Source organism: Salvelinus fontinalis, chromosome 9, assembly GCF_029448725.1.
Source record: "Salvelinus fontinalis isolate EN_2023a chromosome 9, ASM2944872v1, whole genome shotgun sequence".
Classification (NCBI taxonomy): domain Eukaryota; kingdom Metazoa; phylum Chordata; class Actinopteri; order Salmoniformes; family Salmonidae; genus Salvelinus; species Salvelinus fontinalis.
In genome coordinates this window covers 3,520,886-3,535,541 of record NC_074673.1, presented here as the reverse complement: position 1 = coordinate 3,535,541, position 14,656 = coordinate 3,520,886, and the positions used below count along the sequence as shown (strand labels likewise).

General features: G+C 46.3%; 1 protein-coding gene across 2 annotated transcripts in view; it reads left to right on the top strand.

Annotated features, from left to right (window-relative positions):
* The window catches only part of LOC129861906 (pyruvate kinase PKM-like), a 34,563-nt gene extending 20,191 nt beyond the window's left edge, over positions 1–14,372 (top strand). For both annotated transcript variants that reach the window (XM_055933089.1, XM_055933090.1), the window contains exons 10-11: positions 13,217–13,398; positions 13,620–14,372. In XM_055933089.1, coding sequence (XP_055789064.1) covers positions 13,217–13,398; positions 13,620–13,726 — 289 coding nt within the window. In that variant the 3' untranslated portion in view covers positions 13,727–14,372. The remainder of the gene's footprint in view (positions 1–13,216; positions 13,399–13,619) is intronic.
* The last annotated feature ends 284 nt before the right edge of the window (positions 14,373–14,656 follow it).

Below are 14,656 nucleotides of genomic sequence, written 5' to 3'. Positions count from 1 at the left end.
AGCAGAGACCCAGAACTCACCCCAGCCCTGTAGCAGAGACCCAGAACTCACCCCAGCCCTGTAGCAGAGACCCAGAACTCACCCCAGCCCTGTAGCAGAGACCCAGAACTCACCCCAGCCCTGTAGCAGAGACCCAGAACTCTCCCCAGCCCTGTAGCAGAGACCCAGAACTCACCCCAGCCCTGTAGCAGAGACCCAGAACTCACCCCAGCCCTGTAGCAGAGACCCAGAACTCACCCCAGCCCTGTAGCAGAGACCCAGAACTCACCCCAGCCCTGTAGCAGAGACCCAGAACTCTCCCCAGCCCTGTAGCAGAGACCTAGAACTCACCCCAGCCCTGTAGCAGAGACCCAGAACTCACCCCAGCCCTGTAGCAGAGACCCAGAACTCACTCCAGCCCTGTAGCAGAGAACCAGAACTCACCCCAGCCCTGTAGCAGAGACCCAGAACTCACCCCAGCCCTGTAGCAGAGACCCAGAACTCTCCCCAGCCCTGTAGCAGAGACCCAGAACTCACCCCAGCCCTGTAGCAGAGACCCAGAACTCACCCCAGCCCTGTAGCAGAGACCCAGAACTCACCCCAGCCCTGTAGCAGAGACCCAGAACTCACCCCAGCCCTGTAGCAGAGACCCAGAACTCACCCCAGCCCTGTAGCAGAGACCCAGAACTCACCCCAGCCCTGTAGCAGAGACCCAGAACTCTCCCCAGCCCTGTAGCAGAGACCTAGAACTCACCCCAGCCCTGTAGCAGAGACCCAGAACTCACCCCAGCCCTGTAGCAGAGACCCAGAACTCACCCCAGCCCTGTAGCAGAGACCCAGAACTCACCCCAGCCCTGTAGCAGAGACGCAGAACTCACCCCAGCCCTGTAGCAGAGACCCAGAACTCACCCCAGCCCTGTAGCAGAGACCCAGAACTCACCCCAGCCCTGTAGCAGAGACCCAGAACTCACCCCAGCCCTGTAGCAGAGACCCAGAACTCACCCCAGCCCTGTAGCAGAGACCCAGAACTCTCCCCAGCCCTGTAGCAGAGACCTAGAACTCACCCCAGCCCTGTAGCAGAGACCCAGAACTCACCCCAGCCCTGTAGCAGAGACCCAGAACTCACCCCAGCCCTGTAGCAGAGACCCAGAACTCACCCCAGCCCTGTAGCAGAGACCCAGAACTCACCCCAGCCCTGTAGCAGAGACCCAGAACTCTCCCCAGCCCTGTAGCAGAGACCCAGAACTCACCCCAGCCCTGTAGCAGAGACCCAGAACTCACCCCAGCCCTGTAGCAGAGACCCAGAACTCACCCCAGCCCTGTAGCAGAGACCCAGAACTCACCCCAGCCCTGTAGCAGAGACCCAGAACTCTCCCCAGCCCTGTAGCAGAGACCTAGAACTCACCCCAGCCCTGTAGCAGAGACCCAGAACTCACCCCAGCCCTGTAGCAGAGACCCAGAACTCACTCCAGCCCTGTAGCAGAGAACCAGAACTCACCCCAGCCCTGTAGCAGAGACCCAGAACTCACCCCAGCCCTGTAGCAGAGACCCAGAACTCTCCCCAGCCCTGTAGCAGAGACCCAGAACTCACCCCAGCCCTGTAGCAGAGACCCAGAACTCACCCCAGCCCTGTAGCAGAGACCCAGAACTCACCCCAGCCCTGTAGCAGAGACCCAGAACTCACCCCAGCCCTGTAGCAGAGACCCAGAACTCACCCCAGCCCTGTAGCAGAGACCCAGAACTCACCCCAGCCCTGTAGCAGAGACCCAGAACTCTCCCCAGCCCTGTAGCAGAGACCTAGAACTCACCCCAGCCCTGTAGCAGAGACCCAGAACTCACCCCAGCCCTGTAGCAGAGACCCAGAACTCACCCCAGCCCTGTAGCAGAGACCCAGAACTCACCCCAGCCCTGTAGCAGAGACCCAGAACTCTCCCCAGCCCTGTAGCAGAGACCCAGAACTCACCCCAGCCCTGTAGCAGAGACCCAGAACTCACCCCAGCCCTGTAGCAGAGACCCAGAACTCACCCCAGCCCTGTAGCAGAGACCCAGAACTCACCCCAGCCCTGTAGCAGAGACCCAGAACTCACCCCAGCCCTGTAGCAGAGACCCAGAACTCACCCCAGCCCTGTAGCAGAGACCCAGAACTCACCCCAGCCCTGTAGCAGAGACCCAGAACTCACCCCAGCCCTGTAGCAGAGACCCAGAACTCTCCCCAGCCCTGTAGCAGAGACCTAGAACTCACCCCAGCCCTGTAGCAGAGACCCAGAACTCACCCCAGCCCTGTAGCAGAGACCCAGAACTCACCCCAGCCCTGTAGCAGAGACCCAGAACTCACCCCAGCCCTGTAGCAGAGACCCAGAACTCACCCCAGCCCTGTAGCAGAGACCCAGAACTCACCCCAGCCCTGTAGCAGAGACCCAGAACTCTCCCCAGCCCTGTAGCAGAGACCTAGAACTCACCCCAGCCCTGTAGCAGAGACCCAGAACTCACCCCAGCCCTGTAGCAGAGACCCAGAACTCACCCCAGCCCTGTAGCAGAGACCCAGAACTCACCCCAGCCCTGTAGCAGAGAACCAGAACTCACCCCAGCCCTGTAGCAGAGACCCAGAACTCACCCCAGCCCTGTAGCAGAGACCCAGAACTCTCCCCAGCCCTGTAGCAGAGACCCAGAACTCACCCCAGCCCTGTAGCAGAGACCCAGAACTCACCCCAGCCCTGTAGCAGAGACCCAGAACTCACCCCAGCCCTGTAGCAGAGAACCAGAACTCTCCCAGCCCTGTAGCAGAGACCCAGAACTCACCCCAGCCCTGTAGCAGAGACCCAGAACTCACCCCAGCCCTGTAGCAGAGACCCAGAACTCTCCCCAGCCCTGTAGCAGAGACCTAGAACTCACCCCAGCCCTGTAGCAGAGACCCAGAACTCACCCCAGCCCTGTAGCAGAGACCCAGAACTCACCCCAGCCCTGTAGCAGAGACCCAGAACTCACCCCAGCCCTGTAGCAGAGACCCAGAACTCTCCCCAGCCCTGTAGCAGAGACCCAGAACTCACCCCAGCCCTGTAGCAGAGACCCAGAACTCTCCCCAGCCCTGTAGCAGAGACCTAGAACTCACCCCAGCCCTGTAGCAGAGACCCAGAACTCACCCCAGCCCTGTAGCAGAGACCCAGAACTCACCCCAGCCCTGTAGCAGAGACCCAGAACTCACCCCAGCCCTGTAGCAGAGACCCAGAACTCACCCCAGCCCTGTAGCAGAGACCCAGAACTCACCCCAGCCCTGTAGCAGAGACCCAGAACTCTCCCCAGCCCTGTAGCAGAGACCTAGAACTCACCCCAGCCCTGTAGCAGAGACCCAGAACTCACCCCAGCCCTGTAGCAGAGACCCAGAACTCACCCCAGCCCTGTAGCAGAGACCCAGAACTCACCCCAGCCCTGTAGCAGAGAACCAGAACTCACCCCAGCCCTGTAGCAGAGACCCAGAACTCACCCCAGCCCTGTAGCAGAGACCCAGAACTCTCCCCAGCCCTGTAGCAGAGACCCAGAACTCACCCCAGCCCTGTAGCAGAGACCCAGAACTCACCCCAGCCCTGTAGCAGAGACCCAGAACTCACCCCAGCCCTGTAGCAGAGAACCAGAACTCTCCCAGCCCTGTAGCAGAGACCCAGAACTCACCCCAGCCCTGTAGCAGAGACCCAGAACTCACCCCAGCCCTGTAGCAGAGACCCAGAACTCTCCCCAGCCCTGTAGCAGAGACCTAGAACTCACCCCAGCCCTGTAGCAGAGACCCAGAACTCACCCCAGCCCTGTAGCAGAGACCCAGAACTCACCCCAGCCCTGTAGCAGAGACCCAGAACTCACCCCAGCCCTGTAGCAGAGACCCAGAACTCTCCCCAGCCCTGTAGCAGAGACCCAGAACTCACCCCAGCCCTGTAGCAGAGACCCAGAACTCACCCCAGCCCTGTAGCAGAGACCCAGAACTCACCCCAGCCCTGTAGCAGAGACGCAGAACTCACCCCAGCCCTGTAGCAGAGACCCAGAACTCACCCCAGCCCTGTAGCAGAGACCCAGAACTCACCCCAGCCCTGTAGCAGAGACCCAGAACTCACCCCAGCCCTGTAGCAGAGACCCAGAACTCACCCCAGCCCTGTAGCAGAGACCCAGAACTCTCCCCAGCCCTGTAGCAGAGACCTAGAACTCACCCCAGCCCTGTAGCAGAGACCCAGAACTCACCCCAGCCCTGTAGCAGAGACCCAGAACTCACCCCAGCCCTGTAGCAGAGACCCAGAACTCACCCCAGCCCTGTAGCAGAGACCCAGAACTCACCCCAGCCCTGTAGCAGAGACCCAGAACTCTCCCCAGCCCTGTAGCAGAGACCCAGAACTCACCCCAGCCCTGTAGCAGAGACCCAGAACTCACCCCAGCCCTGTAGCAGAGACCCAGAACTCACCCCAGCCCTGTAGCAGAGACCCAGAACTCACCCCAGCCCTGTAGCAGAGACCCAGAACTCTCCCCAGCCCTGTAGCAGAGACCTAGAACTCACCCCAGCCCTGTAGCAGAGACCCAGAACTCACCCCAGCCCTGTAGCAGAGACCCAGAACTCACCCCAGCCCTGTAGCAGAGACCCAGAACTCACTCCAGCCCTGTAGCAGAGAACCAGAACTCACCCCAGCCCTGTAGCAGAGACCCAGAACTCACCCCAGCCCTGTAGCAGAGACCCAGAACTCTCCCCAGCCCTGTAGCAGAGACCCAGAACTCACCCCAGCCCTGTAGCAGAGACCCAGAACTCACCCCAGCCCTGTAGCAGAGACCCAGAACTCACCCCAGCCCTGTAGCAGAGACCCAGAACTCACCCCAGCCCTGTAGCAGAGACCCAGTCTGTGTAGTCCTTTGTGTCACTAAAACCCAATTCATAGATGCTAACCACCTTTAGCGCCTATTGATGAAGGTGTCTTCTTCCTGGGGGTGACTTTGGTTAAGAGCCCCTACTCTCGCTCCTAAAAGTGAACACACATCGCTTAGGAAACGTAAAGAACGTATATTTCATATCAGCAAGAAAGCAAAAGGCTAAATTACTAATTAATTCATTAATAACACACCTTTATAGGGATCCAGACAGACGACAGATAGTTAGATTACTACACACCTTCATAGGGACGACAGATAGTTAGATTACTACACACCTTCATAGGGATCCAGACAGACGACAGATAGTTAGATTACTACACACCTTCATAGGGATCCAGACAGATAGTTAGATTACTACACACCTTCATAGGGATCCAGACAGATAGTTAGATTACTACACACCTTCATAGGGAACCAGACAGATAGTTAGATTACTACACACCTTCATAGGGATCCAGACAGACGACAGATAGTTAGATTACTACACACCTTCATAGGGATCCAGACAGATAGTTAGATTACTACACACCTTCATAGGGATCCAGACAGATAGTTAGATTACTACACACCTTCATATGGATCCAGACAGATAGTTAGATTACTACACACCTTCATAGGGATCCAGACAGATAGTTAGATTACTACACACCTTCATAGGGAACCAGACAGATAGTTAGATTACTACACACCTTCATAGGGAACCAGACAGACGACAGATAGTTAGATTACTACACACCTTCATAGGGAACCAGACGGACGACAGATAGTTAGATTACTACACACCTTTATAGGCATCCAGACAGATAGTTAGATTACTACACACCTTCATAGGGAACCAGACAGACGACAGATAGTTAGATTACTACACACCTTCATAGGGAACCAGACGGACGACAGATAGTTAGATTACTACACACCTTCATAGGGAACCAGACAGATAGTTAGATTACTACACACCTTCATAGGGAACCAGACAGATAGTTAGATTACTACACACCTTCATAGGGACGACAGATAGTTAGATTACTACACACCTTCATAGGGAACCAGACAGATAGTTAGATTACTACACACCTTCATAGGGAACCAGACAGATAGTTAGATTACTACACACCTTCATAGGGATCCAGACAGACGACAGATAGTTAGATTACTACACACCTTCATAGGGATCCAGACAGATAGTTAGATTACTACACACCTTCATAGGGATCCAGACAGATAGTTAGATTACTACACACCTTCATAGGGAACCAGACAGACGACAGATAGTTAGATTACTACACACCTTCATAGGGAACCAGACAGATAGTTAGATTACTACACACCTTCATAGGGATCCAGACAGATAGTTAGATTACTACACACCTTCATAGGGATCCAGACAGATAGTTAGATTACTACACACCTTCATAGGGAACCAGACAGACGACAGATAGTTAGATTACTACACACCTTCAGAGGGACGACAGATAGTTAGATTACTACACACCTTCATAGGGAACCAGACAGATAGTTAGATTACTACACACCTTCATAGGGAACCAGACAGATAGTTAGATTACTACACACCTTCATAGGGATCCAGACAGATAGTTAGATTACTACACACCTTCATAGGGATCCAGACAGATAGTTAGATTACTACACACCTTCATAGGGATCCAGACAGATAGTTAGATTACTACACACCTTCAGAGGGATCCAGACAGATAGTTAGATTACTACACACCTTCAGAGGGACGACAGATAGTTAGATTACTACACACCTTCATAGGGAACCAGACAGATAGTTAGATTACTACACACCTTCATAGGGATCCAGACAGACGACAGATAGTTAGATTACTACACACCTTTATAGGGAACCAGACAGATAGTTAGATTACTACACACCTTCATAGGGATCCAGACAGATAGTTAGATTACTACACACCTTCATAGGGATCCAGACAGATAGTTAGATTACTACACACCTTCATAGGGATCCAGACAGATAGTTAGATTACTACACACCTTCATAGGGATCCAGAGAGACAACAGATAGTTAGATTACTACACACCTTTATAGGGATCCAGACAGACGACAGATAGTTAGATTACTACACACCTTCATAGGGATCCAGACAGATAGTTAGATTACTACACACCTTCATAGGGAACCAGACAGACGACAGATAGTTAGATTACTACACACCTTCATAGGGATCCAGACAGATAGTTAGATTACTACACACCTTCATAGGGATCCAGACAGATAGTTAGATTACTACACACCTTCATAGGGATCCAGACAGATAGTTAGATTACTACACACCTTCATAGGGATCCAGACAGATAGTTAGATTACTACACACCTTCATAGGGATCCAGACAGATAGTTAGATTACTACACACCTTCATAGGGATCCAGACAGACGACAGATAGTTAGATTACTACACACCTTTATAGGGAACCAGACAGATAGTTAGATTACTACACACCTTCATAGGGATCCAGACAGATAGTTAGATTACTACACACCTTCATAGGGATCCAGACAGATAGTTAGATTACTACACACCTTCATAGGGATCCAGACAGATAGTTAGATTACTACACACCTTCATAGGGATCCAGACAGATAGTTAGATTACTACACACCTTCATAGGGATCCAGAGAGACAACAGATAGTTAGATTACTACACACCTTTATAGGGATCCAGACAGACGACAGATAGTTAGATTACTACACACCTTCATAGGGATCCAGACGGACGACAGATAGTTAGATTACTACACACCTTCATAGGGAACCAGACAGACGACAGATAGTTAGATTACTACACACCTTCAGAGGGATCCAGACAGATAGTTAGATTACTACACACCTTCATAGGGATCCAGACAGATAGTTAGATTACTACACACCTTCATAGGGATCCAGACAGACGACAGATAGTTAGATTACTACACACCTTCATAGGGATCCAGACAGATAGTTAGATTACTACACACCTTCATAGGGATCCAGACAGACGACAGATAGTTAGATTACTACACACCTTCATAGGGATCCAGACAGATAGTTAGATTACTACACACCTTCATAGGGATCCAGACAGATAGTTAGATTACTACACACCTTCATAGGGATCCAGACAGACGACAGATAGTTAGATTACTACACACCTTCATAGGGATCCAGACAGATAGTTAGATTACTACACACCTTCATAGGGATCCAGACAGATAGTTAGATTACTACACACCTTCATAGGGATCCAGACAGATAGTTAGATTACTACACACCTTCATAGGGAACCAGACAGATAGTTAGATTACTACACACCTTCATAGGGAACCAGACAGATAGTTAGATTACTACACACCTTCATAGGGAACCAGACAGATAGTTAGATTACTACACACCTTCATAGGGACGACAGATAGTTAGATTACTACACACCTTTATAGGGATCCAGACGGACGACAGATAGTTAGATTACTACACACCTTCATAGGGAACCAGACAGACGACAGATAGTTAGATTACTACACACCTTCATAGGGAACCAGACAGATAGTTAGATTACTACACACCTTCATAGGGATCCAGACAGATAGTTAGATTACTACACACCTTCATAGGGATCCAGACAGATAGTTAGATTACTACACACCTTCATAGGGATCCAGACAGATAGTTAGATTACTACACACCTTCATAGGGATCCAGACAGATAGTTAGATTACTACACACCTTCATAGGGATCCAGACAGATAGTTAGATTACTACACACCTTCAGAGGGACGACAGATAGTTAGATTACTACACACCTTTATAGGGATCCAGACGGACGACAGATAGTTAGATTACTACACACCTTCATAGGGAACCAGACAGACGACAGATAGTTAGATTACTACACACCTTCATAGGGAACCAGACAGATAGTTAGATTACTACACACCTTCATAGGGATCCAGACAGATAGTTAGATTACTACACACCTTCATAGGGATCCAGACAGATAGTTAGATTACTACACACCTTCATAGGGAACCAGACAGATAGTTAGATTACTACACACCTTCATAGGGACGACAGATAGTTAGATTACTACACACCTTCATAGGGATCCAGACAGATAGTTAGATTACTACACACCTTCATAGGGAACCAGACAGACGACAGATAGTTAGATTACTACACACCTTCATAGGGAACCAGACAGACGACAGATAGTTAGATTACTACACACCTTCATAGGGATCCAGACAGACGACAGATAGTTAGATTACTACACACCTTCATAGGGATCCAGACAGATAGTTAGATTACTACACACCTTCATAGGGATCCAGACAGATAGTTAGATTACTACACACCTTCATAGGGATCCAGACAGATAGTTAGATTACTACACACCTTCATAGGGATCCAGACAGATAGTTAGATTACTACACACCTTCATAGGGATCCAGACAGATAGTTAGATTACTACACACCTTCATAGGGATCCAGACAGATAGTTAGATTACTACACACCTTCATAGGGATCCAGACAGATAGTTAGATTACTACACACCTTCATAGGGAACCAGACAGATAGTTAGATTACTACACACCTTCATAGGGAACCAGACGGACGACAGATAGTTAGATTACTACACACCTTCATAGGGATCCAGACAGACGACAGATAGTTAGATTACTACACACCTTCATAGGGATCCAGACAGACGACAGATAGTTAGATTACTACACACCTTCATAGGGATCCAGACAGATAGTTAGATTACTACACACCTTCATAGGGAACCAGACAGACGACAGATAGTTAGATTACTACACACCTTCATAGGGATCCAGACAGATAGTTAGATTACTACACACCTTCATAGGGATCCAGACAGATAGTTAGATTACTACACACCTTCATAGGGATCCAGACAGATAGTTAGATTACTACACACCTTCATAGGGATCCAGACAGATAGTTAGATTACTACACACCTTCATAGGGATCCAGACAGATAGTTAGATTACTACACACCTTCATAGGGATCCAGACAGATAGTTAGATTACTACACACCTTCATAGGGAACCAGACAGACGACAGATAGTTAGATTACTACACACCTTCATAGGGAACCAGACAGACGACAGATAGTTAGATTACTACACACCTTCAGAGGGAACCAGACAGACGACAGATAGTTAGATTACTACACACCTTCATAGGGATCCAGACAGACGACAGATAGTTAGATTACTACACACCTTCATAGGGAACCAGACAGATAGTTAGATTACTACACACCTTCATAGGGAACCAGACAGATAGTTAGATTACTACACACCTTCATAGGGATCCAGACAGATAGTTAGATTACTACACACCTTCATAGGGAACCAGACAGACGACAGATAGTTAGATTACTACACACCTTCATAGGGAACCAGACAGACGACAGATAGTTAGCTTTCTAGCATGTTCCCGGAAACCTGTGTGTAACGGAAGAATTTGCTGTCACTTAAAAATACTGTCGTCTGCAACTTATAAAGCCGGTTAAAACTGTGTAAAGTAAGTGTATATTTAGCATTTGAATGTGATATGAAAGTAAAGGGATTTATCTTTCTAGAACCGTATCGCAATTGAGAATCGATTCACGTTTAGGTGGAGTAGTTGGCTGTTTTGGCTGCCAGAGCCAGTTTACCCCAGAAAATAACGCAAGGTCGTTGGACCTTAAGGAGTAACGGTAGACTTAAGAGTACATTCTCCTTATGCTAGTGTGTCACCAGATTTCTCCCATCCCTCCCTCTGACCTCAGCCCTATAGCAGAGACCCATAACTTGTTCCCAACCTTTACAGTCCTGAACCCTGACATTTAGGAAGTTAAATATAACTCTCCCCTCCTCTCCTCTCCCTCTCCCCTCCTCTCCCCTCCTCTCCCCTCTTTCTCCACTCCTTCTCCACTCCTCTCTTCTCTCTACTCCTCTCCCCCACTCCACTCCTTCTCCACTCCACTCCTCTCCCCTCCTCCACTCCTCTCCACTCCACTTCTCTCCTCTACACTCCACTTCTCTCCACTCCACTCCTCTCCTCTACACTCCTCTCCCCTCCTCCACTCCACTCCACTCCTCTCCTTCTCCACTCCACTTCTCTCCTCTACACTCCACTTCTCTCCACTCCACTTCTCTTCTCTCCTCTACACTCCTCTCCCCTCCTCCACTCCACTCCACTTCTCTCCTTCTCCACTCCACTTCTCTCCTCTACACTCCACTTCTCTCCACTCCACTCCACTTCTCTCCTCTACACTCCTCTCCCTGACTCCTTTCCCACTCCATTCAAAGCTCAGAGTCACCCTGTGCCACTATACAGTATTGACCAGAGGAGGCTGGTGGTAGGATATATAGGAGGATGGGTTCATTGTAATGGCTGATGTGTGTTCCATTTATTCCACCCCAGCCATTACAATGAACCTGTATTCCTATAGCTATTCCCACCAGCCTCCTCTGGTATGGACACACTGTACAGTAGTCAGCTGTGTACTAAATGGGACAACATTTTGATAGACTACTGTCAACCTACAGTACAGCTGTCCGGAGTTTGGATCTAGGATTGGTACAGTGTTACATTAGATATAGTATAATGTTACACGAAATATAGTATAATGTTACATTAGATATAGTATAATGTTACATTAGATATAGTATAATGTTACATTAGATATAGTATAATGTTACATTGGATATAGTATAATGTTACATTGGATATAGTATAATGTTACATTGGATATAGTATAATGTTACATTGGATATAGTATAATGTTACATTGGATATAGTATAATGTTTCATTGGATATAGTATAATGTTACATTGGATATAGTATTATGTTACATTAGATATAGTATTATGTTACATTGGATATAGTATTATGTTACATTAGATATAGTATTATGTTACATTAGATATAGTATAATGTTACATTGGATATAGTATAATGTTACATTAGATATAGAATAATGTTACATTGGATATAGTATTATGTTACATTAGATATAGCATTATGTTACATTAGATATAGTATTATGTTACATTAGATATAGTATTATGTTACATTAGATATAGTATTATGTTACATTAGATATAGTATTATGTTACATTAGATATAGTATAATGTTACATTGGATATAGTATTATGTTACATTGGATATAGTATAATGTTACATTGGATATAGTATAATGTTACACTAGATATAGTATAAGATATAGTATAATGTTACACTAGATATAGTATAATGTTACACTAGATATAGTATTATGTTACACTAGATATAGTATAATGTTACATTGGATATAGTATAATGTTACACTAGATATAGTATAAGATATTAGATAATGTTACACTAGATATAGTATAATGTTACACTAGATATAGTATTATGTTACACTAGATATAGTATAATGTTACATTAGATATAGTATTATGTTACATTAGATATAGTATTATGTTACATTGGATATAGAATAATGTTACATTAGATATAGTATTATGTTACATTAGATATAGCATTATGTTACATTAGATATAGTATTATGTTACATTAGATATAGTATTATGTTACATTAGATATAGTATTATGTTACATTAGATATAGTATTATGTTACATTAGATATAGTATTATGTTACATTAGATATAGTATTATGTTACACTAGATATAGTATAATGTTACATTAGATATAGTATTATGTTACATTAGATATAGTATTATGTTACATTGGATATAGAACAATGTTACATTAGATATAGTATTATGTTACATTAGATATAGCATTATGTTACATTAGATATAGTATTATGTTACATTAGATATAGTATTATGTTACATTAGATATAGTATTATGTTACATTAGATATAGTATTATGTTACATTAGATATAGTATTATGTTACATTAGATATAGTATTATGTTACACTAGATATAGTATTATGTTACATTAGATATAGTATTATGTTACATTAGATATAGTATTATGTTACACTAGATATAGTATAATGTTACATTAGATATAGTATTATGTTACATTAGATATAGTATTATGTTACATTAGATATAGCATTATGTTACATTAGATATAGTATTATGTTACATTAGATATAGTATTATGTTACATTAGATATAGTATAATTATTATAATCTATAGTGTCTTCCCCTTACAGAAGTATTCTAATGAGCTACATAATATTTACGGTTTTAAGTTTACTGTGAAGCAGTTTCACATAGCAATATGTGTTTTCATTCCACACCCTAACCTGCTTTTCCTTCCTGTGTCTGGTTCTAGGTCCGCCCATCTGCTGTCCAGGTACAGGCCCCGTGCCCCCATCATCGCTGTGACCCGCTGTGGCCAGACCGCCCGCCAGGCCCATCTGTACCGCGGTATCTACCCCGTGCTGTACACCAAGCCTGCCAACGATGTCTGGGCCGAGGATGTCGACCTCCGCGTCAACTTCGCCTTGGAGATGGGTGAGTAATGACATCGCGTTAAATTCCAATGTTTAAGTAGTAATACTGAACTTTATTTGTAGAGCACTTTTCATACAGAAAGACCAAAATCGAGGTATATGATAAGATTTGAAGATTTAGCAAATATCGCTCTATTTCTATGGCTGAAGAGATCCTTGTAGCACTGGAGCCCCACCAAAGACCAGCCATTAACACCCTCCTGTCTCCCCGCTTCCCTCCAGGCAAACACCGTCACTTCTTCAAGTCTGGAGATGTCATCATTGTTGTGACCGGATGGCGTCCAGGCCCTGGTTACACCAACACCATGCGTGTTGTGCTTGTTCCTTGAACAAACTCCAAAAGAACATTACCCCTCCCCTCTTTACCCATCTCCTGTTCCTATAACCCCCCCCCCCCCCCCCCCCCACCAGAAGACATCTATTTGTCCTCTACGATTCTCTAGACTCCACCTTTTTAACCAAGACAACCTAGGTAAAAAACCGAACGGAACCGAACAGCAACACCAGGCCACTTCTTCAAAGGACTTTTGGGGTGGTGTCATTCATACACAGACAGTCACTTTCCAACACTCCTTAATTCCTATGTTATTATTACATAGGTGTTTCACCTACTGTGTCCAAGTCATCCTTCAACAGGTTACACACCCTACTGAAAGCACACACACATCTGCCTGACTGAGTTTTCACGGTGAACAATATGAGGTATATGTTTTTATCTATATGTACATTGTACTGTAATCACACGTCTGCATGTCAGAGCCGCTCGTTGTCAGTCACTTTGTGGTCCAGTATGTTGACGTGGATTATGAATATAAGGAGGATCCTGCTCTATGGGGGTCTTCTCCTCACCTGGTAGACAGGTAAGACTCCACTGACACGTTAAAGGTAACGGTAACGCCATGTTGTTGCTGAGGGTTATGGGGGATCTGGACATGACTGGGTTTCCATCCATCCAATAAAAAGATGAACACCTGATTCTCTCTGCTGTTGTTATTTCCCCCCATCTATTAAATATACTTTTGTTGCCCTCAGATGTTGGTGTGGTGACTGTATGGTTCATTAACATATAATATAATAACATTTCTTATGCCAGTGTCGAAACCACCCAACATTTATCCTTTTTTTGCGACGCTAAAGATTGTCAACGAAAATGAATGATGCGAGTTATGAGGAATTATGAAGCAACTTTAGAGGCCATTGTCTGGTGGTATTACGGTTATTTCAGCAGCTAGGATATAATCTTAACATAAGAGATGACA